The sequence below is a fragment of the Brachycentrus maculatus genome, unplaced genomic scaffold (assembly GCF_059751285.1).
Source record: "Brachycentrus maculatus isolate JH-2025_06_01 unplaced genomic scaffold, ASM5975128v1 h1tg000660l, whole genome shotgun sequence".
NCBI classification, from domain to species: Eukaryota; Metazoa; Arthropoda; class Insecta; order Trichoptera; family Brachycentridae; genus Brachycentrus; species Brachycentrus maculatus.
The window spans coordinates 491,332-517,663 of NW_028281395.1; the positions used below are offsets into that span (position 1 = coordinate 491,332).

The 26,332-nt window shown below is 31.9% G+C and overlaps 4 protein-coding genes across 5 annotated transcripts; all 4 read left to right on the plus strand.

Moving 5' to 3' along the window:
* Positions 1-15,196: 15,196 nt before the first annotated feature.
* LOC148300726 (enoyl-CoA delta isomerase 1, mitochondrial-like) lies at positions 15,197-19,949 on the plus strand. Of its 2 annotated transcripts, none has more exons than XM_088274368.1 (5): positions 15,197-15,382; positions 15,879-16,132; positions 16,836-16,982; positions 18,067-18,279; positions 19,126-19,949. In XM_088274368.1, exons 2-5 carry the CDS (start codon positions 15,884-15,886, stop codon positions 19,384-19,386), a joined length of 870 nt encoding a protein of 289 aa, XP_088130494.1. In that variant the 5' UTR covers positions 15,197-15,382; positions 15,879-15,883; the 3' UTR covers positions 19,387-19,949. The 2 variants fall into 2 exon arrangements, with proteins under 2 accessions (XP_088130494.1, XP_088130493.1); XM_088274367.1 differs by having other exon boundaries at positions 15,197-15,252.
* Positions 19,950-20,264: 315 nt separating this feature from the next.
* On the plus strand, positions 20,265-23,015 carry LOC148300727 (G patch domain-containing protein 4). The gene is made up of 4 exons (XM_088274369.1): positions 20,265-20,528; positions 20,626-20,777; positions 20,999-21,294; positions 22,589-23,015. Exons 1-4 carry the CDS (start codon positions 20,483-20,485, stop codon positions 22,938-22,940), a joined length of 846 nt encoding a protein of 281 aa, XP_088130495.1. The 5' UTR covers positions 20,265-20,482; the 3' UTR covers positions 22,941-23,015.
* Positions 23,016-23,664: 649 nt separating this feature from the next.
* Positions 23,665-25,512, plus strand: LOC148300728 (SRR1-like protein). The gene is made up of 2 exons (XM_088274371.1): positions 23,665-23,813; positions 24,356-25,512. Exons 1-2 carry the CDS (start codon positions 23,668-23,670, stop codon positions 25,050-25,052), a joined length of 843 nt encoding a protein of 280 aa, XP_088130497.1. The 5' UTR covers positions 23,665-23,667; the 3' UTR covers positions 25,053-25,512.
* LOC148300729 (protein FMC1 homolog) lies at positions 25,073-25,512 on the plus strand. The gene has a single exon (XM_088274373.1). The coding sequence runs from the start codon at positions 25,073-25,075 to the stop codon at positions 25,391-25,393; it is 321 nt and encodes a 106-aa protein (XP_088130499.1). The 3' UTR covers positions 25,394-25,512.
* Positions 25,513-26,332: the final 820 nt, after the last annotated feature.

A 26,332-nucleotide genomic window follows, 5' to 3' on the forward strand; every position in this document is an offset into this window, starting at 1 on the left:
TAATCATCGCTTGCTATTAACACCATTATGCGAGTACCTTACATAAGAAAAATGTAATTATTTTTACGTTCTCACACTCTTCATGAAAATATTATAGCTAAAGCTATAAATATCACCATTAAAAATATATTATTTATCAAAAAATGTTAAATTGTATGTCGAGATATGAGAAGTTCAGTTTATGTACGGAATATGTCTTACACTGTTCCCCACATGTACCTACAAAAAGTTGCACGAAATTCACAAATAAAATAGATTCGTGATAGAGTGTGCATTTTCAAGGGATAGAAAGATTGATAATGATATTGAAAGGAGAGCGAATGCTAGGAACAGAGTGAATGGAGCACTGAAATAAGTTGTAGGAAACAAAAGCCTAATTGTAGAACCTAAACTAGCAGTGCACAACGCCGTCCTCATAACAACCCTAATGTATGGAAATGAAGCATGACATTGTCAAAAGAAGGATTAAAGTAGACTGAACGCAGTCGAAATGCGATCACTCAGACGGTTTTGCGCAAAGCGATGTAGGATAGACGTTCGAATGGTGAAATAAGGAATAAGGGCAAAGCTAAGATAAGTTAGTAGGATTATTAATGATAACATTTAAAAAGGTATGTTGAGATGTTTTGCACATGCGGAACGAATGATAGAGGCGAATCTAGTGAAAACTTGGCATGATCAAACACTTCAGGACACGTCAGAAGTCTGAACAATCGTCGGCTATGCATGAATTTAAAAAAGGCGAAAAATGTTTGCAAAGGTTATGGCAATCTATCCTCTCTGCTTACTCCTATGAATCGGGCGATGGTTAGCCAGTAGTACCTGTTAGTAAGTGTTATCAAGGAAAGCTGCTATGAAAAACATGTATTGCTAAATTTATGCGGGAACACGGTAATAAACTTTTCCATTTCCGCCGCGAGATCAACAACAGCAACTAGAAGTTTTGTATAAATAATCGCAATTTAAGTGGAAATATAATAAATAATAGTACTTCCTCATGCAACCACTTGCTATAACGGGCATTGTCACATTACAAGAATTCACTATTCCTTTTCCATTACAGATTTCTAAACAGCATCAATTCAATAAATCTGTTTTAAAATAATATTTTTTCTCGATAACTTTGGTGCACGTACGCAATTCTTGCTATGTGTGAAAGCATTCATAATATTATTATCTAACGAAGAAACAGATATGCACAATCATAATATTATAAAACTGTTGGAATTCAGAGCAAATAAAGAATTATTTAAATATGTTTTACCGTCATCGAGGAGAAAAAATAAAACGATTTTATGGTCGTATTCTTGAGTGATGTTTAACGATTGATTTATATCTAAAAGGATTTTTCAAACGCATCCCTAAAGTCGTTATTCCCAAACACAGAATTCAAATAAAAAAATTATATATACTAAATATTTTTTTGTTTTTTAGAATATATTTAGAAACATATTTTCATAATTTTAAACTCCTTACTTTTCAATAACTCTTTTCTTTTCAAAACCATTTGATTATGGCGAAGAAAAACTTATTTTTTGAATGCAAAATCGGTGTTACATTATTATTTATTTGAAAATTGGTCAGCAATTAAAAAAAAGAAAGAGGATACTATTGAGAAGTTTTTATTATTACAATTGTTATTTGTCTGTTTCATCCCTTACATAAATAGAAGAAAAATTTAAAGTAAAAAAAGTTGACACAATTGATTGAAGTATAATACACACGGAGAAGAATTACTTAATAAGTGTTTTGTATACATACAAAATATTTTCAGCAATGTTTTATTTATTTATGTCATTATTACACTCAGACACTGAATTTAAGCCATAATCATTTATATCAAGATATATTAGATGTCTCAACAGAATCGAAGTAACACAGAGTATGAAGTGTTCACTTAAGCCAGCCAATACCACGTTGGAAGCCCTTGCCTAGCCTTCTATATTCCCCTCGTACAAAAGACGTTTGTCTTTGTTGAGACATATTTATCTTGAGTTTTCACTTCGAGTTCGATGGCCGACATGTTTTGAAATAATGTGTTATCCTTCATACTATCGGCAGTGGGTAGTTATAACAAAAATGAACATACTTGGAGTTTAATTTCAAACCAAGCTATAATACAATTTAAGCAAGCCTAGATATCTTAAAAAGCCTTAAGGAGGAGAGTGATCGGAGTATTTCGTCGTAACATAACGTCGTAACATCGCTCGCGGCGAGCATCACCGAGCATCCGAAACTATGGATGGAGCGCTCGGCTCGATGTACTGACTGCCTGAATGCTCGCATCGTAACGTGTCACGTTGAAATGCTCCGGTCAGTCTCCACCTTTATAAGATATGTACCTACCTTATAACCTAATACATAAAAAAATGATAATGTGTATGGCAGGTTTGGAATTCACTTTTGATTTTCCCTGAAACTTATGATTATTTATTCTGAACCAAACTTTCTTTCGATCATATTAGTGTTAGATACTTATTCTATGGATGAATATATCGTTCTCTTAACACATTGTTCGCGAGAAATGCTTAATAACGTCATTTACATACTGTTGGTAGAGAGCGGGAGACACTTAATAAGAGCTTAATATTTGCTTACTTTTGATACAGCGCGACACGCCAAAAAACCCTGTACAGATCGGAGTTGGGTTTGCAGTTACCTGTGATTAGTATACTACCCTAATTAGAATACTTATTTGGGTCGGGGTTGATAAAAAAAAACCGCCCGACAACATTTTACCAACAGTTAATCTGTTAAGTGTTTAACTCCATTTAGGATTAATTTAACCATTACGCAAAATTTATGGATGAATTGAGAATCCCATATATTGCGGCTAACGAGATACCACCGGGTTTACCGCCTTCCCGGAAGACCACCAAAGAGATGGAAAGATAGTTGGACGTCTTCTTCAATTCTAATATAAGAAAAAGAAGATGAAAAAAACGTAATTTAGGGATTTTAAAAATACAATTGATTGTTTTCCATTTTTGGTACATATGTGTGTGAAGAAATACATCGAGCTTATTTTTTGAAGGCATAAATTACGTTTGTTAAATAATTAGAGCCTAGATAGAATTACACACAGTGCTGACTAATCTGAATATGTGTTATAATAATAAAAATAATAAATTCGGCTGATTAATATAGCGTTATTTATATATATAAAGGGCCCGAGTTGCCTTTGTTGCCCAAGAACAAAAACTTCGTTTTGTTATTTATTTAAAAAAATATTATGTTTCTTTTTTGGACAAAGTAACAGAATTTTTTTCTTTAAAAGACTATCACAACGTATTTTTTTATTGTAGCTTGGTTTGAAATAAGCCCCCACATACAATATATCAATTGGTACTATTATCGTACATATTGTGGAAGCGGTACTCATCCACGTCGCGTGTTACTTTAATATTTCGACACGTTTTAGGTCAATAATCGAGTGGATCCAATATCAACTCGCTTTTATTTATTTATTTAATTTTTACTTTATTTTATTTTATTTATTCGGGAATTGTACAGCTTACATATAAAAAAAACATTTAATAAACAATAGTTACATTTACATTAATAAACATTACATTACATTAACAAAAAATAGTTACGCTAAAAAAGCCTATCAAACAATTCCACGTTTTTGTTATAAAACTATTAAAAAAACATTCAGAGATTGAAAAAAAGGGTACGATATAAGATAATAGATTTAGCAGGAAGGAGAAGGATTTTGATTGATCAATTATGATTATTATTATTATTATTACTTACAAGTGCCTATTTCCTAAACATTTAATAAATCAGAATACATATTTTTAGTTTTGTCAAGTTTTATCAGTTTTCCAAGTCATGCAGCTCTAAGTCCGGTTTTTAAATGCAGTCATAGAAAATCTACACATAAGACTGCTCTAAATTCAAAATATAGGTAGGTACCAATGCCATTTAAAAAAAGTTCTTACCTTATTTTCCGTTTAAGAAATGTTATTTAAATTCTAAATATAGCCTCACTATGTAGGTACTAGGAATACATTAGTTTTAATTTTCCAAATAATTAAAACACGGAAAACATTAAATATGGTATAACGTCAAAATAAGTGCAATTTTTTTAAATGATTTCCAGGCACTTCCTAGTATATGAAATGATTCGGAATATGAATCTAACATGCGTCAATGTAGGTTTTGTCAACATTCAAACTTGACTGTATAACAATAGACACGAAGTTAATTCTGAAAAAAAAAATAAACAAATGTAACATTAAATTTATAAACATTTTTCTTCTTGTTTATTATCGGCAAGAAGCATAACATAGTCAACGCAAAGGACAATTAAATTCCAACTCTTATTAGAGATTATTATCAAATCTTTTAGTCCTGTCAAGCTTTTGTATGGATTAATTATCCGTGTATATTTCAGTATGTGCACATTTCAGAAATTTAAATTTTTAAGCCGAGCTATGGCTCCGCGACAAAGTCAAACTGAGAAATCGTTCTCCTCTCTGTTACAACACAATCCTCAATTGTTAAAACTGTACTTTCTGGATTACAAGAATGCAAAATACGATATATAACTTCTATTCACGCGTCCGGAATTTCAATACGTTAGGAATCCCCCCAGAAATGCATTCTGCATAACACGTACGACCACGTCCCGGCAACACCCCAAACATTATGCATCATTTGGCCGAGAAAGGTGTAATCCACAGAACTTCGCCCATGTCACGTAATTTCTGTAACTGGTCTCTCGGCTTTATTTCTTATTCAATCTTAAAATTTGGATTTGTTCCAGAAATCCTAAATTTACCAAATTATTCAAACCTTATCCGCACCCCAATGGTGCATAGGGCACTGCATCATATAAACGCAGTGTTATCTTGATCATTAACACATGAAGGAAAGGTGATCAGCCCTCCGCTTCAGGTACCAGTCCAGGGTTGTGTTGAATAAATATTAGAGTGAAAAAATCACTTATATTTATTTGACGCTCCTTGGGAATCGAACCCGGGACCTCCAGTACGGTAGCCGAGCGCGCTGACCATTACACTACGGAGGCGGACATTTACCATATACTTATATAGTTTTATATTAAATTGTATCGTATCCCGTCTGTCTTTTACCCACACCTCGTCGACCCTCTATCTTGCATTTTAATGAACTATCGCTGAAAATAAATGTATTAATTTTTATTTTTATTAATTATGAATAAGTTATTAAAATTTTAGCTTCTATAAACGAAAGAAAGTCATCAATTCAAAATATTAAAGAAACACACAATGTGTGTTTCTGAAATATGACATTTATATACCCGATTCTTATATTGCTTGATTTCTTTTGTTTTCTTCAATTTTTTTATCAGTGGATATAAATAAGTGATACTATTGGTAGTTTCCAATCCAGGTATATGATTTTTGTCATAAATGTAATATATAAGTTCTTAATATGTATTGTTTCGACGTAAAACTTAAATTAAGAGCCCGATGACAGCTTGAATTGCAGTTTATCGTGAATTAAGAAAAAAAAATGTAATTTTTATTTTGTATCATGATTTAAAAAAAAAAACAAAAACAACAACCCGCAAAGCCTCTAGTGTTAGATAGTGAAGATAAATGTGAAAAATACATCACAAATACCCAGACTTTATTTTTCAATTGTCAATCGAATCGAACCTGGGACACCAATTTTGGAGTCGACCGTCTACTCAGCTACTCCACGGCGTATGTCATAATAAAAATAATAGTATTTTATTTCATATATTATATTGTATTAGTGTCATTATTATAAGGTCGATTAAGTACTCGTATAACCGTTTAAATCAAACGCAAATAAGTATGTCGCACGTCTCTGAAATGACTATCGGTCACATAATAGCTACATTCGGTACATAAGATAATATATATCGCTCACTCCTTTCAAGAACGTCATAAGTCAAAAAACTTGATTTTTCAGGAGAACGTTTTTAAAGTTTGAAAATATAACACAATGTATTAAAGTAAATGTGCAACAGATATTTTTAGGTAAAACCTGAAAGTTTTTTCTCCATTTGAAAAATATTTAGTATTTAAAAAAAATAATTAAACAATACCTTTTCTTCAAAGTGCAAAAACAACGTTTTCTGCCCTGTAGCGGGTAAATATTAAGTTAAAAATATGCCACTTTTGTTGGGATATAGTACATTTTCTGGGCATTCGGAAAACACGCACAACTGAAAATTGACGATTTTTGATTTATGACGTTCTTGAAAGGAGTGAGCGATATGTATAACATATGTGATTCTCGAGTAACGTTACTCCAAAGAGTTTGCCAAATGAGTCAATAATCACTAAGTGACCCAAACTAAAGTAATACAAAGCCTAACTGTTCCACATTGAAACATGTAGGCACTGGACTGGACATAATGCAGGAATACTGATATTGATACGTACACTTTAATATGTATATTAGTATAGAAGTATCTGCATTCTGAATATTTCAAAAAATATATATTAAAGTACTGATACTGGAATTCGGGATCATTTTATTTGATTTGGAAGGAGTTTGGCATTTAAACGAAGACCCCAAAAGAGATCGGCTGTCCAAACTCAAAACACAGTAAGGGACATTTTTTTGTACTACGTTTTTTTGCATTTTTGGACTAAGTAGATTCTACTTAATCCAAAAATGCAAAAAAAGTACTGTGTTTTAAGTTTGGACAGCCGAGATGGTCCGATGACATAGTCGCTGTGGGGGATTAAAACTGTCTGCAAGCAGCAACCAACCGGAGGAAATGGAAAGAAGGGGAAGAGGCCTATATCCAGCAGTGGAGGTCCGAGAGCTCATGAAGAAGAAGAAGATTCAGTACTGCTGCTAACTAAACAACTTATCATCATCTTGCTTCTCTGCAAGGGTAGGCAGGGAAAATGGAACGCCATACCAACCTGCTTTTACAAACATTATTCTTCTCTTTCATATTCATGCATCTCCTCATACATACTCGCCGATTATTCCGACTCTTGACCTGACCACTTTCAAATATTTGAAATACTTGATAATACCAGTCTTTCCTCGGTCTGCCTTTGCTTTTATTACCAACCACATTCGCATCATATATTTGTTTTTACCATTCTTTCTTTACTCATTCGATTCACATGCCCAAACCATCTGAATACACCTTTCTTAATTTTATCGATAATGCTTGACTAAGCTTTTCATTCTTTCCTTATATAGACTATTCGAACTTCTATCATACATCGTTTTGGCGCACATTATTGTTTTGAAAGTGCATGATATTTTTATTTATTTAGTTTTTTCGATTCCTCACCAATTTTCGAAGTCAAAGTTTCACACTGTTACTAAATACTTTGGCAGTTATCAAGCAAAACATGAAAATGGTTGTCAAGATCCAATACACGATAAATCGCAACTAATTTACTTTTGACAAAGGTGACATCGTAATTGATTTTTTTGCTTAAAACAACGTTTTTGTACTGAAAAAATAAGTTTTTCTCCGAAATAAATATATGGTTCTAAAAAAAAGAGTAAAATAATAAAAATATTTTTCAATACATGTTTATTCTAAAAAATCTAATTCCAATATTTATTCTTTTAAAAAAGTGCGTGGAAACACGTTTGGCACATAGAGCGGCCGGTCGCGTTCTGAATTTGAACATTTGAGATCTCCTTAAGAATTGATCGTAAAGCCTCTTTTAACAATTGGCCTTTGTTTTATATTTATATTTGTAATTATGTAGGTCCTTATATGTACGATGTTTATGAATACGAATCCTACTATCATTATTATTAATCAAGCCTTTTTTTACCTATCTTTCTAATCAATAATTTATTGATCAACCTACGAAAAAGAATATTCGCCAAAATATGATTGCTTCATCTGAGATACTATTGAAGATAAGCCGAATAAAGTAGTAATAAATCACATTATAATGTTAATGACCCATTGCTTGCAGGTAGGTACTTCAGTCGTTAACCTATAAGTATTTACTTATATTAATAAATGGGTATAATCCTTGACCTAGATAGTTTTTTTTTCATAGAAAATGAGTTTCTTTTTGTTTTATATTATATGTACATAATTTTTGTTTCTTTTTTTACCTAAGCAAAAGTTTATAATTAGTATTTTACTAAAAAAATGTATTCTTTCATAGAAATATTTTTTTTGTTATATACTTGATTTGTAGTCTAGTAGAAAAATTTATACTATAGAACTTTCACTCATGAATGAGGTACATGAAATCTTAGTAATTTTAAGCACACAAGTAGGAAAAGGCTATAAAACTTTGGAGCCTAAGTAGGAACATGATAAGCTGTGTTGCATAAGCCGTAACCAGATTTCAGAGTGACTCGGAAGTTAGGTAATTTAAAAAAAGAGGTAGCACTTTACAATTATGTTATATGCCACTGTGAATTTTTGTTACTAGGTTTAAAACAAAAAATGTTAAAATTTAATTATTTCTACAACATCTAAAATGTTTGAACGGTACAGGATAACTGATATTAAAAGTGCCGTTTTTAATAGTTTATATCCATGATAAATTTATTACTCTTCAGGATATCCTCTTTAAATATCATCGTCAAATTTGAGTCAAGGTGTTAAATAATCACTGCTTATGAAGATTATGTAGTTTTGGTTACACCTACCTGCATCGGCTCCGACACGCTAAGGAAGTGTTGTCCTCAATTCGTTGCTCATCAAGACCATATTATTAAATGTTCGAGTATGCATATTATCAACTGATATTATTTTATTATTGTATATATCATCAAACCCGGGACCTCCAGAACGGTAGCCGAGCGTGCTGACCATTATACTACGGAGGTGGACGATTCGATTTGTTCGAATCGACGGGTTCGATTCCCAAGGGGGGTAAAATAAATAGAAGTGATTTTTTCACTGTCATATTTATTCAATATTATCCTGGACTGGTACCTGAAGCGGAGGACTGATCATCTTTCCTTCATGTGTAAACGATCGAGATAACACTGCGTTTATATGACGCAGTGCCCTATGCACCATTGGGGTGCGGATAAGGGTTTTTATTTTTTTATTATTATATATCATCAAAGATGAAGAAGAATATGGAAGTCTAGGCATTTACGGACCTGACGACCGTCATAGGCTGGTTTAAGTATCACTTTACACACGTGTAACATTCACCAATTCTACCCATTATTGACAACCATACTACTCAATATTTTTTTTTAATTACTTAACGTACAAGTGACTCTGAAATCTAGCTACGGCTTATGCAACACCGCTTATCATGACCCTACTCAGGCTTCAACTTTTTATGTTTCATAGCCTATGCCTACTCGTGAGTGGATTTAGTCTTTATGTTTAAAGTTACTATAAATTCGTGTAATTCATGAGTGAAAATTGTAGGCAAAAACACTCGCTTCATACTACTCAAATTCTCGGAGTTCTCAAGTTCTTTTTATATGAACCAATTTCGAAGCATTGTTCTTGAATCACTAGAACTTCACTAGATACATCTATTGGTGAGATGAAAAGAAGCTTTTTCTTGAGCAGAAACTCTTATATTAGTATGTGAGGTCCGAATTCTGGATTATAATCACATACATGAGAAAAGCCAGAAAATATAATTTTCATATTTATTATTTTAGCTTATAATTTGACCAGTTAATTTATTTACAACATTTTGGGGCTGACGGCCCTGTAAATGCCCAGACTTCCATATTCTTCTTCATCTTTGATGAGATGTCAAAAAATACTATGAAAAATAACTCCTATAATTGGAGATAATCTAGATTTGTGAACAAGTATTTGGACACACTCAAAATGTTGAAAACTCTTTTTATTTTGTGTATAAAGGTAAAAATACACATGCTACTAATTACGCATGCTTATGAGCATTCTCTCTAGCTATATTATTGTAATTAAATTTTAAGCTGCATGAACATGTTCAAACTATGTTTTCAGGCGTTTCCCATGTTGTAAAAATAGTCCGGGATTCGGATTTGCATACATCCAAATAAAAGTAGATAGAGTAAAGATGAATTATTTCTGGTTACTACAAGTATATGTGCTGATAACTGATTACACGTTTTTTCTTGATTTGATCATGCGGTGTGTTTGATTCGACTTCCCCCATGTGTACAGAGATAATGCTAAAAATAAAAAATTTCGAAGAACACATAATATTCACATTTTTTATTATTATGTATTAATCAGTTAAATTCTATAACGTGCCGCAATAAAAAAATAATAAAACAAAAGTACGATATTAATTATAGGCTCAGCGTCGAAATAGATTTTAGTCAATGATATTTCATAGTAAAAACAATAAATTACTTGTTGATATAATTATGTAGGTATCACATTAAAATATCCCCGTGTTGTGTGCTATTTCGTTTTGTAGAAAATATTCGAATAGCCCGCGGCATTAATTTTGTAAGACGCATTTCCTCATAGCCCAAAACAAGAGAACCATAAATTTGGTACAATTAATCAGAGTATTGCTGATGAATATCATAATCTGATATCTAAAGCATCTAGTACTAAATAATAATTTGTCTGCGCTAATGGATGGCATTGAAGCATTTCTAAAGAGACAAACGCAACAGCGTTATACTTCCTTCTCAAAATAATACTTACGCTACGGGGTTCAATAAAGTTCAATGTTAGATCTCAATTATGGTCCTTGGAAAATGAGCATTGTGTAACAAGTGTAACTAATATCATATGTCGCTCACTCCTTTCAAGAACGTCATGTATCAATAATTGTCAATTTTCAGTTGTGCATGTTTTCGGAATGCCCAGAAAATGTACCTACCATATCCCAGCAAATGCGGCATATTTTTAACTTAATATTTACCCGATACAGGGCAGAAAGTGTTGTTTTTGCATTTTGAAGAAAAGGTATTGTTTTTTTTTTAAATAAACTAAATATTTTTCAAATGGAGAAAAAACATTCAGGTTTTACCTTAAAAGATCTGTTGCACAGTAAAAAGTTCAATAAGTGGCTTGATATTTATTTTTAATACATTTTAATATATTTTTAAAACTTTATAAACGATCTCCTGAAAAATCTATTTTTTTTATATACGACGTTGTTGAAAGGAGAGAGCGATATGTCTAAACTTGTGATGAAATGTATCGTTTTTTTAATATGAAAGAACATGGATGTTTGAACATCCTTATGACCTTTTCCATTTGTCTGGCTTAAGCGTTCACTTATGCACTTTTGTCTTTGTAAATCATCAATCTGTCTTTGTAAAATAAATCTCCTCATACATACCCGCCGATTCTTCCGACTCCTGAACTGATCACTTTCAAGTATTTGAAATACTTGATCATGCTTAGTATTATTCGGTCTTTTTCTGTCCGCATTTTCAACTACATTTGCCTTATAAAGTTGTGTTCCTATTTTTTATTCACTCATTCATTTTATATAACCAAACTGATATATACACATTTTATTATCATTATTTTTGTCATATATAGCACCCTGGTTTTAAAGCCTTTGGGCGCTTGTCCACTACCCGGAATTACACGGATTTTTACCGTCCGGCACGTCAGTAAGCGTTTTTAAAATGATGATTGGCTTGAATCGGCTTGTGCTTTTGTCGGTCTTGATCGGTGCGTGAACACGTTACGCGTAAATTCGATCACGCTAAACTGTCGTAGTCGTTTTCATTTTTCAAAACTGGACTGCCGGACGGTGAAATCTCGTGTAGTGGACAAACGCCCTTTGTATTTGAAATTTTCTATGATATTATATTGCGTTATCTGTTTACCTAATATATGAGAAAACAGGGTAGGATGGGTGGGTAACTCTTATTTTTTCAATTCTCTTTGAGTTTAATTTCTCGTGATTTTTCTATTGCCATCATTTAATTAAAAGTATATAAACAAATTAATAAGTCAAATTATGATACTCAATAAAAATAAATACTTAGTTCAAATGTTGAAATCTGTCCTTGTCAACGTCATACATTACTTTCAGTGCAGTGTGACCTACAACTGAACGGTTCACATAATCCAAAATTCAACAATAGATTACGTCAATCCGTTTTATGGTAATTATGTAAATGTTAGTCTTTGATAAAACAAACAAGTGGATTGAAAACATATTTTTTTTCTTTATGTAATTTAATCGATCTCAAAATGTTTTAAAAAATACCCATAATATATTGTTACGATGCTGATTGTAAATAAAAAACAAATTTAAAACCTATGTAATACTTATATTTTTTCTATGTTATTCCTGCCTTGTTCAACATGTAACTAACTGCCTTGTTCAAAACATTGACCTATTTTTTTGGAAAATCTAAATATACTGTTTATTTTTGAGTTTTTTCATTAATTTCATAAATCTTATTTTAACTATATTTCTACGGTCATCTTCAAAGTCCTAATGTGGCCATTATTGAAATATACTATTTTCTGTTCAGTTCGTTGTCGAAAATCGGCGTTTATTACAGTAAATATGTAATACGATATGTTCTGTTGGTTACGGTGAAAAGTTATCTAATGCAAGTAAGAAAAAATAAAATTATAAGCGAACATATTATACACTTCTGGGTTTTGTCCACTTTGGAGCTATTTTTTTTTAAATATTGTATTTCATGAAGGCCTCTGACAAATAAAAAAAAAAGTACTTAACTCTACCATAGATGATGCCGAGAACTCGCATGTGAAGGAAGGTCTCACCAATCGAATGATCATTCTAATAAAGAGTCAATAAAACCCTAAAAAATGGAAGCATTTCTGAACGTTCATTTCATTTTTTCATTTTTTCAACGAGTTCATTTTTGTCTTCACTTCAAAACTCCTTCGGCCCATCGATCGCTTATTGTCTAACAGTCAGGCTACATCTTCAACCTAAATTATTATACTTAATATATGATAAACATATATAATTGATATTATTAACTATAATTTTCGTGTTGTGTCCTATTTACCTACTCGAGACGATAAAGGACAATAAAAACTTCATTTTTTAAAGTGGAGGTTGTGATCATTATATTCGTACTACATACAGTTTCACACAACCTTAGCAATGCTGGCTTTATATTTCTGTCCCATTGTGTCTTTGTATTGTTATTATCTACAACGAAAAAACGAAATTTGCCGAAAACAATGAAACCATTGAACACTTTAAAATAATTGAAAGTGAATTGAAATAAAAAAAAACGATCCTTAATGATGGAAGCTACATGTTATTATTATATCATACAAGCATGTATGTATATTATATTATATAAAAAACAAATATCTAGAACCAGCTTGGATAATATTATAAAAGTTAACTTATAATTCTATCTAATTCCCTCTCCAAAATCATTCCCTCTTCAAATCCAAGAATTACGAATTATCTTTTTTTTAAATGAATTATTCAGTAAAATAATAATTAATCTCAGAATATAGGGGTTTAAAAAATAAATACAAAAAATGGTTAAATGCGCCCATAAGGGGTACTCGCAAACATCCATTTCAATAAGCGATCAGCCGCGCGAGGGGCCAGACGTGTCTCCGCGCACAATTTTAAAATAAAATAAAATATAAATTGAAAATTGATTTTTTTAAAGAAAGTGCATTAAAATAATAAAATGTAATGTAATGTTGGTTGACGCTGTGTTATCTTTCTGTAGCATCCATGAAATTTTTGGTCTTTTCTAGAGAGATGCCTTTCGAGGAAAATCCATGATGATTGCCTGGTTCACAATATGTACAGGTTTTCTGCGTCCTATGTACCCATACCATCTCAATTGCCTTTCCTCTGCCTCACTTTTAATGTATGTTACACCCAGGCTTCCACGAATGCGTGAACTCTTTATGTTGTCTCTAAAGGTGGAGACTGACCGGAGCATTTCGTCGTAACATAACATCGTAACATCGCTCGCGGCGAGCATCACTGAGCATCCGAAACTATGGATGGAGCGCTCGGCTGGGTGTACTGACTGCCTGAATGCTCGCATCGTAACGTGTTACGTTCTTTACAGTCTCCATCTTAAGAGACACTCCAGCTGACCATCTAAGAATCTAAACTATTGAATTACTTCTTTATTTTTTTATTTATCGTTAATATATGAACTGTATTTGAAATATCATTATTCTAAAAATCAACTTTTTACCAACCTGCCAATAATAGGTACTCACCTATAGCGGATAAGGTGCTATTTTGCCAAGGTAAACCAGAAACCGTTGCAGTGCTTTCAAACACCATAACTGAGAACTTGTTATGCATTTAATAGGGTAACTACACAATATGGTTTTAGTTTGAAATACTTTTAAATCAAACACTGAGATAACTACATAGGTTGTTTACTCATGGAAATAATAATTGATAAAAAAAAAACATACGCACTTTACAACTTTCAATTATTTTAATAATCATGTACTTTTTTACTACGGTGAGACTGATGTGGTCGGCTGATATATCGGCATATCAGAAAACACCGCGACCAAAAATATGACAAGGTAGGTTACAAAAATTAGTAGGTAGATACAATTACAAGTATATGAAAATAAGACCATGCGCACAAACTAAAATAACATTTTTAGATTTCAGCATATAAACCTCATCAATAATCACCTTTACTTAAATACATACACATATCTATCCAGCCTCCATCCTTTTGATAAGTGTGTTTACTGTACAAGGTCATACGAGTAAAAATTAAACTGGCGATGGTGAATTATAAATAATATCAACGCAGAAAAATATATTTATCATCTTTTACTGTTTAGGTACACTTAGCCTAGTGATTTAAAATTATACCTATTAGTTATTTATCATCGAGGGCATCAATCCGCATTTATCAATATGTCATATATTATGTTTGTTTTTTTTTAACATAGTTCGCAAGCTCGGTACATACCAACATATTTTGTATTTCTTTAAATGGCGACAGTGGCGCCTCCATCAATACTATAGTTAAATTCCTCAAAGTGCAGATATATCTGAATAGGGATCTACAAAAACCCAAACGAAATCTATCGGTTTCTCCATTTTAAAAAATGACTGCTTTTTAAATCATTAGGATGATACATATGTACATAATTTAAACATAGCTAGGTTCATTTATGTAGTATTAAAATGTTCCATCTCTCAGCAATAATTGTGCTGTCTCTTTTTATCATCGTCAGATTATATTAGGAAGATAAAGACAGTTAGAGTAAATAGTGTATATTCTCTTCATATCTAACTTCCACAAATCCTTTTATCAAACTTACAGTGACCGAACCTTGAATTTTAGTTTGAACGATTTGAACGTGGCTTGAACGGCTGTGGGCTGACTGGAGAAAGTTAGGTGTGCAACTATAATATTATTGTTTTTTTTTTAAATCCTAACCTCTATTCGAAGATTAAAATCATTGTACGTAAAATAAAAACCGAATATCAATATAACGTTCTGTAGATTATTTTCACAACAGTAGTAGGTGATTATATAAATATATATGTAAATAATAGAGACCCAAAAATAAATAATGAAATTAGATTAAATCCCCAAGACTTGTAAAATTATTTACCCAAATATTTTAAGTTGATAAAGGTACCCAATAAATTTTCGTTGTGAATTTTACGAAAATTAAATTTAACTTTTTACTGAAGAATTGCACAAATTTTATTTATGTATACGTATATATAAATCTGATTAAAATAAACGTATGTATGATTTGGAAAAAAACATAGACTTTGAAGCAGTACGAAAACACTCCAAGGCTTCAAAGTGTCTTTTCCTAAACATACAGATATTTGTGTTGAGTATTACCCAAAATAAATAAACCTTTACCTAACTGGTATTTATGTTTTGCCAGGAAAGATCAATTTATTGATAAGACAATATGTGAATGGACTATATATAAACTTCATAATGTGAATACATTTCTATGGATAAATTGAATGTAGTTATGCTAAAAATTATTAATTTTTCAGGAAACATGATGTCTCTTCGCCAGTTTGGTAAATTGGCAATGAGGGAGATGGTTTTGTTTTCTCGGGAAAACAGTAGAGCTATGAGTTCAGCTGTATCATTATTAGATGTGAAAGTGAATGATAAAACTGGAGTAGCGACCGTCACAATGCAGAATGCTCCGGTAAACGCTCTAAACTTTAAACTCGTAACAGAACTTGGACAAACTTTAGATGATCTATCCAATAACAGATCTAAGGGAATGGTTTTAACTTCTGTGAGTATATTTAGAGTGACAAGCGTAAATGGGTGATAGAAATCAATCAGCTCTTGAAATCTGGCTGTGTCAAAGTTTATGAGACATTAGCGGACACCATTGTAGTTTGAAGTCGTGCATAAAAGCACAAATGTCTCATATGAAACTAGACAGCATTTTAAACCTGTAGACATATATTTTTTTTATATCAATTGATATTTCCATTTCTTGCTTTATTAAAAAATTACTTATGCATCAGCTAATAAGCAGGACACATACATTTGGCACTACTGGTTTCCATTTGACTGGCTAATCAATCTGTGATAATTGAAACATACTATATATCCTGGGACACTGAAAAAAGAACTACAGCTTATTGAAGGAAACAATATCTGATTAACAGTATTATAAATATAACTAGAGAGGCTGAAACTGCTTTGCAAATGAGAATTTTTTGTCAACGGGTATGACTGTCATGACCAGATGTAGGGAAATTGGGAAAGCGCAAAATGTATGTCAGGACAAATAGATGTACACAAGGAGATGGGAAGTGGGAGTATGTTTTAAAAGCATCATAGTGAATTCAGCTATTATTTGAGAGGGGTTTGATGCAAGCAAAGGTTTGGGCTCTACGTTTTTAAGTCATAAATAATTACATCTCAAAAAATCATATAAAAAGTTCTTTCTTAAAAGGGTTTTTTTAAGTGTAATTTTATTTTAACAGGCTCTTCCTACAGTTTATTCTGGAGGGATGGACATTATGGAAATGTACAAAGTTGATGCCAAAGATTTACGGACATATTGGATAGCTTTTCAGGATCTTTGGTTAAAACTATTTGGAACTTCATACCCTACTGCTGCAGCTATTAATGTAAGTCCAATTTCATGTGTCGCACAATATCAAATCAAACCCTTATCCACACCCCAATGGTACATAGGTACATGTGATGAGCTCAGGACCTCCGCTTCAGGTACCAGTCCAGGGTAATATTGAATGAATATGAAAGTCGCACAGTATAGTAGTTATTTATTACATCAAATTCTATAGTATAGTAGAGGCGTTACATACCACATAAATGTACCAATCATCGGTTTAAATTTAAAACCATTTTTTTTAATTTTCAATATAGGTATAAAAAAATATATGTTGCATTAGTGTAGAAAAGCACCTAGGGGCTGCATACCCGTACTCATACTAATATATGTAAATTGTAACTACTAATATATACAAGTTTCTTGAGGTTAGTGGGAATAAAATAACTCCAGGCACTTTCAACACTTTCATACTTTATATTTAAAAATGTATTATAATAATATATCTCTGTCGGGGAAAATGGGTAATACATAATTAACAACTGATATGGAATTTTATAAAATTTCGTTACTGTGCACCGTATTACAAACTCTTTTGATTTATATCCCAAACCCATGTTTTCTAGAATATCATGTTCCATAACCGCACGTAAAGTTTTCCAATTGATGTTCAAAATTTTAAAAGTACCCATCGATGAAAGAAATTCTTTATACCTATTGTAGGTTATATTTTAGGCAGTGAAATATTATAGGCTGAGTCATGGAGTACCTGGCTGCCAAGGTGTTGGAGATGACCAGCATCACCCCCTGCCATCTGCAGTTGATGCATCCGCAATGACGGGGAGCTCAACAAGCTGCTCTCTGGTGCTACCATCGCTCAGGGATTCTGCCCAACATCTTGGCCATGCTCCAGCCTAAGAAGACTGAGAAGAAGGCGCGATAATATGACAGCTTCACTTTCTACCCCTCAGACTCAGCTCATTGAAGATGTTTTTCTTTAATATTTGTTAATATCTCATTATCATTTTCATATCACAATTCATATCTGTATAAGCGCCCTTGAGGTAGTTTTTTTTCATCCCAATCATCCCAAATCAATAATATTATTACAAGTATTGTGATTATTACTTTTCTTAATCCAGGGTCATTCTCCTGCTGGTGGATGTATGTTGGCCATGTGTTGCGAGTACCGTGTAATAGTGGGGGGACCCTACACTATCGGCCTGAATGAAGCCATTTTGGGTATTGTTGCCCCGCCGTTTCTTCAGAACACTATGAGGAATACCATCTCTCCACGGATCGCTGAGATGGCTCTTACCCAAGGAACTCTTTTCTCTGTAGAGGACGCTCTTAAGGTCTCTTCTTCTCAGCTCATATTTATCCACTGCTTGATAAAGCCCTGCCTCAAAGCCTTTTAATTTTTCCTGTCTTATACTTCCTTTTGACACCCCACTCCTATTATATCTCTTATATCTTTCTTATATCCTTTCTCCATCTTTTTTCCATGGCACCAACTACATTGTCCACTATTTTCCTGATTGTTTAGCTATATGAGTAGTCCACATGCAAACCACGTTATGTTAAAAAATTCAGTTTTTTTGAAAATGGCTCCAATCAGTATAAAATGAAAAATATTAACGTCCATATTTAACATAATCAGCAAAAACTCGTTAAGTTAGGAATAAGTGGAATAGAAAAATCAATACACTTGCAAACCTCGCCATACCGATCGATAGTTCACTTTCTAAAATCTCTCAAAAAAGCTCCAATCGGTAGAAGATTTAATATTCTACCGGCTGCCACCATTGGCTAAAAAACTTTATTTTTTTAACATAACGTGGTTTGCAAGTGGACTACTTATATGTCTCACTTATTTCCATTTTGATTCAATGATGATTTTTACTTTGTCAGTTGTTTTAGCTTTTTACTGATATCATTGTCTTTGAGGCTGACATATAATCTAAAAAATTATATTTTACTTAATCATATTAACTAAATAATCTTAAAGGATACTCAATTTCCTAAAAAATATTTAATTATTCCATTTAACAACTTTTTGATTGCTATCCACAGTAAATAAAAGTGTTGTTAAAAATATGTTAGGTCAGATGTAAGAAAATAACTCATGTTATCCATATTTCCACTACTTTTTGTACTTGTGATTTTGATGATGATACAATTTTTCTGTTTTATTGTTTTAGATTGGGATGATAGATGAAATTGCAACTGACAAAGCCGATGCTATCGCCAGATCCGAGAAATTTATTGCAAGCTTTAGTAAAATCAACTCTCAAGCCAGAAGCCTCACCAAAATGATATTCAGAAGAAAAATTATTGATGAATTTGAAGCCACACGCGATATGGATGCAGAGAACTTTGTTTCAAGAGCAATGAGCCCCGAAGTACAGAAAAATTTCGAGCAATATATCGCCGCTCTCAAAAACAAGAAGAAATTAAAATAATTTTTGGACATTTTATATACATTCGACTACTATTTTCTTATGAGTTGTATATTTTTATAAGAGTTATTTCCTTCCCAAAATCCTTTTCCTCCCCCCTCAACTCCTTAAATGATCCCACTTCCTAACGCTTCTTTCTGTCATCAATTTGTATATTCTAATTAGTTAATCATTGATGCAATTCCTCATGTTTTGTTTTATACTCACATTTATGTGTAGGAGCATTATCTGACTACTAATTTCAAACAGCTACAAGCATCACTAGTCTATTTTTTGGTTAGTTGGAAGATATTGCTTCATAGCTATAAGACTGGCAATATTCAAAATGTTTTCTGTATAAATAATACATTTTGATATGAAGATTTATATAATATTAAAAGATATTCATAATATTAGTTATCAAAATCATGTTAAATGTTATTTTACATTGAACTCTAAAAAAATGGGTTTTAAGATAAACGCTTTATGTACAGAACTTTCTATGTGGCATGTGGTGAGTTTTATACTTCTGACAAGATAATAACCATTTGGAAAATGTTGAATAAATCTACCCTTTTTCCCAAATATATCCATTTTTTATCCACACCTTGAGTTTCAATGTTTGTAAAAAATATGTGATAAGGGTGAAAAATGAGATTAACTTCTTCATACATTTGGATGGTCAAAATCGTTATTGTTTACAAAAAAAATTCGTGCTTCCCAAAAAAATACACACAGTGTATAAAAAATCGACTTGGAAATCATAATCGATTTCAATAATCGTAATCGGACGAAAAATATTTGAATAGCCCATTCCTAGAAATGACGTAGGGCCAGCATGTGGTTTTGACATTGACGTTTCAATCTTTTTGAGCTAGTATATAACAGTATATAATCTTTGTTTTTGAGGTTATGTTGTGATGTAACTTCGCCATGTTATATCTTTGATAATTTGTGTATAAATCAGTAGTCTAGCAGTCTGTGATTTTTATATTATTAGTAGTCCGTGGATCGTTGATTATAATAATTTAATCAGTGCTGATATAAAATGTGTATTCTATAATTTATACTACTTAGATATTCTATTCGTCAGATACGGGAATCAAATACTCTTGTCAAAATGGATTTCGCCCGAAAACAACTCGAGAAGTATGGCTGGTCTGAAGGTATTTTATCATTTTTATTGTTATTACTGCGATTTTAGTCACCTTGCTTATGAGTTACTTCTTCTTCGTTAAACATGTATATACGGTATGTTTTTAGGTAAAGGATTAGGCAAATCAGAAGATGGTATAGTTCAAGCTTTAAAGCCTAAACCTAAGCATGGATCGGGAGGTATTGGTCATGATATTGCCGAAGAATTTACCAATCATTGGTGGCAGAAACTGTACGATAAGGCAACAGAAAATATAGAGGTACCTAACATTATTTAACTGAGATAATAAGATCTAGAAAAGACAGAAATGAAATGAATTTTTAGCACTTTATTTTATATAACCTCCTTAGAATTTACGAAAAATAAATAGATGGTGTGAACAACTAAGAGATATCACAAATGTTTTTGTGTCGAAAAAAATTTAAAACTAATATTTGTGTATCTTTTTATTACCTATGGAATAAATTTGGCTTATTTTAGATTAAGAAAACTGAAAATGGCGAAGTGGAATCAATCATTACAAAGAATGAGGGTATTTTGGAAATCTCGACCCAAAAATTTGTCAAAGAAAAGAAGGGAAAACGATCATCCAAGGCGCAACAAATCTATTCTGAGAAATTTACCAAGCGGGCAACACTGACGAATGGCGCTATAGAAGCAATGATACTGAAAAATGAAAATGATAGTTCTAGCGATGAAGAAACTAATAAATTCACCGCACACAAATTGACAGACGAGGAATTGTTTGCTGCTTGTGGGGGACGAACTGCTCACAAGTATTAATACATTTATTTATTTTGCTAACTTTAAGACATAGATAATAATAATAATAATAAAAACTTTAATTTGTTATCCGCAATGGTAACAGTTAAGACATTATGTGCTCTAAAGTTTAAAAGTCACTTAACATTTACCCATACAATCAATATTATAGTTTTTTTTTTTCAAAAGAGAAAAATTTTTGGTTTTTTTATTATTTACAAAAATACTTAAATTTCACACTATTTCTGCCTAGGCAGCTCATTATTAAAAATAGGTATCAAATTGTGGTAGTGGGTTCGAATCCAGAAACTCTGACTCAAGAGTCCGGGACTACAAACCGACACCATTATCATGATAAAAAATGTAAAAAATAACTCCTTAGTGGAGATAATACAGATTTGTGAACAAGTATTTGGACATACTCAAAATGTTATAAACAATGATGCATATTAATTTTCTGATACTTAAATCAGAAAAGCGGTTCTAGTTTTTTTTTTTGTAGCGTGATTGTAAATCAGGGTAATCATTGTATCAACAACAAATATTATAATATTCTTTTACTAATGATGGGATTCAAGTACACTCAGACCCCGCTTTGCGTCATTACTAAATTAAGACTCATTTTCGCTATGCGTCGTTGTTTTTTCGAATTGTGTTGTTTTTTTAAAATTATTATTCAGAGAATCATTTTTAAAATTTCTAAAAGGTAATTTCCCGTTTTGTAAATTTAAATTTTGTTTAAATTTCGGGGAATCTTTTGGAACGTATCTACGACGCAAAGTAAGGTCTGAGTGTAATTGTAATCATGATAATCAAGTGTATCGTTAGATCACTTTGACAGCCAAAAAAAGGTCTAATATGATTAAATTAATTTCATAATATAACTTAGTTGACTTTTGTCAACCATATCTAATCATTGAATAAGTAATCAATCAGTTATTATGTACAACCTAATTACTATTTGAATGAATTAATTAATGCAATAATTTAATTAAGATCATTTGATTCCTTCTATTGCATTTTTCTAACTACCATTGCAACGGATTATTTTTTACATATCTTTCATTGACGATTATGACGATATTATTACTTCTAAGTCCTTAAAAATGGAATATCATAAGTTGGCTCGAATCAAGGATGCCTAATTTGTCACTATTTAAGTATAGTCTCTATTTAGAAGACAAATTTATACCAATTATTTTATTGATTTGAAAACTTGTTAACCTAACACATACTCTCAGTTTATCAAATTTAAAATATATATATTTTATTTTGTGTGATAGTTTTACTATAAATTTTATGTTTTAGAGCTGCCAGGCATGGATTGCAGTTGAATGGGAAATTAACCAGAATAGAACAACACGAAGAAAACTTCTTAAAAAAATTAAAAGGGAAGAAAGTAAAAAAGTCCTTTCCTTTAGTAATCAATAGTGAAAGTGATTTTGCAAATAGTTCATCTACAAGGTACAATGATAATAATATAATTGAACAAAAAGTTGGAGAGGAAATAAAGCAGGATTCGAAACAGACTGACGTTTTTCCGGGATCTTCTCACCAAAAGTCTAAAAGAAAACATATTTTATCTAATAATATTTCTGATTCAATAAGCGAACCAAGTCAGGCGCTTTCAAAGAAAAATCGTAAAATGAAAAGAAAATAAATGTTTATAATTTTTTTATTTATACTTATGTACATAATAACAATAATTTATTACAATAAACATATTTTTAATGCATCTAATTTTTCATTAAACTTTTTCTATAAAGAATCATATTCTATCTTGCATTGGTACATAGGGCATTGCATTGAAGTGTTGCAGGGTTATATGATAATTTATCGAAGATAATGCGCCAAGAAGGATGAAAGCAGAGCGTATTTTGTTGATGTTGCAATACCTTAGACAAATAGTGGAAAATCAATACATTGCAGATAAAAATATTGCAATTAAAGACATTAAGAAACAATTAAGTTTGGAACTATGCTAAGAAAGTATATTTGGCAAGTGTGAATGGGAGAAGATAAAAGGGTTGTCAAAAAAGACTAAACGTGACCAAATTGGTTAGAATTTGAAATCTGGTTATGTCCAAACTCAACGTGACGGAAGGCATGTAGTATTAAATGTACTGAGAGCTAAGAATGCATGTCAGGACAAACAAGTGTTGCATTCCATTATATCTGCTTACCCCCTTGAGAAGCGGAGTGATGGTAGTCGTAGTAGCAACGTGATCAATTTTTCCTTTTAAAAACCAAAATGTATTCATGTACCCATGGTATTAAAAAAAAGCTGCAGATGACATTTTTTGTTTTTCGATAGGTAGGTACTAATTTAATTTTACCTGGCCATTTATAAATCTACAATGAGCGTGAAAAAAATATTAAAAAATACAATGTCTGCCAATAAAGTGTCATCGGACGGATTTCGTATTGTCCGCCAAAGAAGAAAAGGAAAATCTAAAAACTTTAAACAAATATCACCTTTTGTTACCGGAGGTTCTTTTGAAGATTGTTTAATTGACACGGGAACGGCATTGAGGTGAATAATATTGCAGGCTTCCCTGTTTTTTGTTATTGTTATTTTAAGGTTATATATCTAAACATATTGCGAATTCAATTAATTTGAGAGATATGCATTATGAAAAGCGTATTTTTTTTTCATGGAAATAAACAGTGATAATACTCCTTATACATTCGTTTATTTTATATTTAGAGTTATAAATAATACAATTGAAAGATGATAACCTGGTAACACTGGTTCAGGAGTTGTCAGTCAAAATTGCATAACCAAAAACCTTATTCTCCTCGTTTTGTACTTTTGTGTTCATTAAATTTTCAAGAGTTTTTCGTATGTGTGCGAAACTCTTAAAGGTATTTCTTTTAAAGTATCTTTATAATTTCATGGTTTCGAATTCCGGTATCTTTGATTTTTATCTTTATTGTCACTTAAAATATTAAATTTAATAATTTTATTTCATGGAATTACTTACATTTATTATTTGAATTTACAGAGAAATGTTTTGCCTCTGAGGTTTTTTTTTGTTTGATTTTTAATGTCTATTTTTTGTTCTTTTATTTCAGGCGGTTGAATACTGCTAAAGACGATTTAGAAACATCAGACTACTACAAATCTTTCATAATCACCTTGAAAGAAAGTTTACAAGTGTTAAAACATTCTAAAGTAAGCAATATATTGTGTTTAGGGCTGGGACACATAGGCGAGTGCACCATATCTCGATATCAACTCGCATTAGTGCTGTGTCTCAGAGAACATTTTAAAGTGAAGTGCTCGTTACATGACCCTATATTTTACAGTGACGAGTGTGAAATATTAAAAGGGTTAGACTTTACTCTTATTGAAACCAACGAGGAAGGAAGACACACATTGTCCAGTGAAGGAATAACTATAGTTTACTTTCCACACTGTCCCAAGCAATTGACAAACAACTTTTTGTGGCATAATTGGGGCACGGGTTTGAAGAATTGTGTTCTTATATGCAACAGCTTTATAACTCTCGTTGAATCTCAGTCGCAAAAGGAACTCGAAAACAATGTTCCTTATATTTTAAATATTTTTTCTTACGTACAAGAATTCAGTTTAGTGAATAGCTTCAAGTTTAACGATATTTTCAACGATACGTCAATCCATATTTTCCCCCCTGATACTTTGAGTCATATAACCGAAAACTTTTGGGTGAAACAAGAAAAGGAACCAGAATACGAAGACGGTACCGAATTCATAACCGCAAATTTGATTAAAAAGCTTAATATCTCATAAGCACTGAAAATATCAGAACCATGGCTCAGCTACCAAGCGCTCCGAAGGTTTTAAGACAGGTGTTGTCAGAGATTAGAAAAGCAAGCTCGGAGAAGAAGATTAAAGATTCACTGGCTGCTAGATATGTACTGAATGAAAGTAGAAGGTACCAGGTGACGGACCTTCAGCTGTGCAAGGCGCAGGAAGAGGCAAAGTACTTAGCTCACACCTACATGGTCTACTTGCAGAGTACCAGGAAATATCTGGCCATAAATAAAGAGTACAAAGGAAAAGGTGAGAGAACCGTAGCAGAGACGGCTAAAATGGTCGGGTTCATCTTGCCACAAGATCGTAATAAATAAATTGTAAAGTTTCAAATTATTTTTCACTCTGAGAGTAAAATGTACAATATCCTTTTTTATATTTTTAGAAATATATGTCATATTCCTGTTTTTTGTTGAAATAAAATGAAAACTAGAAACTTTTATTTTTAAAATTATTTATATCCTATGTCCCGCAATTCAAATTCGCAACATTCTTAATAGTGGTATTCAATCAACCAATTGTAATTCTGCTACGCTAATGTGTGAAGGAAACTAGCCATAACTCAAGTTGCGGCTATTAGGCTTATCACGGCTCGAAGCATTCTTATAACTAGCCTCTACCATATACAATCACAGATTTTTCTGTATCTCCTTCCTTTACCGAGATATCCATTATCTAAATAGCCGCAAAATTGCATTAATTTGATACATGTGTTGTCAAAAATCATCATTTTAAGTTAACTTTAAACTTGTTTATCTCAAAACTAGTATTTTTAACTTGCGGCTATTTGCCATATTATTAGTACGGTCAACCTGATAATTGTAAAAGACTTTGTTATTTTTTAAAATTATTTTTACGTTCTGTTTTTGCTATGAAAGTTATTATCATGTACTCACACATGTTATTAAAATGAAAATTCGTTACCCTATAAATAAGCTAAGATTTTAATAAATCCGAACGAAATTGTATTTCTACCCGTTCGATTGATGGTTAAAAACGCGAAGGGTATTTTTACCTTCTGTGCCGGCCTCATTTCAAAGTCAGGAAAGAAGGAATTATTTAATGTTTTTATATGAATATAATGTACCAATCTTACAATTATCACATCAAATCAGTAAAATTATTAAATCCTGTTACCAGCAGCCTCCAGGCGTAAAAACACACGTCCAAAATGTGTTATATTGTAAGACTTAATGATGAAATTACCTTTTAAATCAATAATCATTATAAATTATCATTAAACAAAACAATCAGCA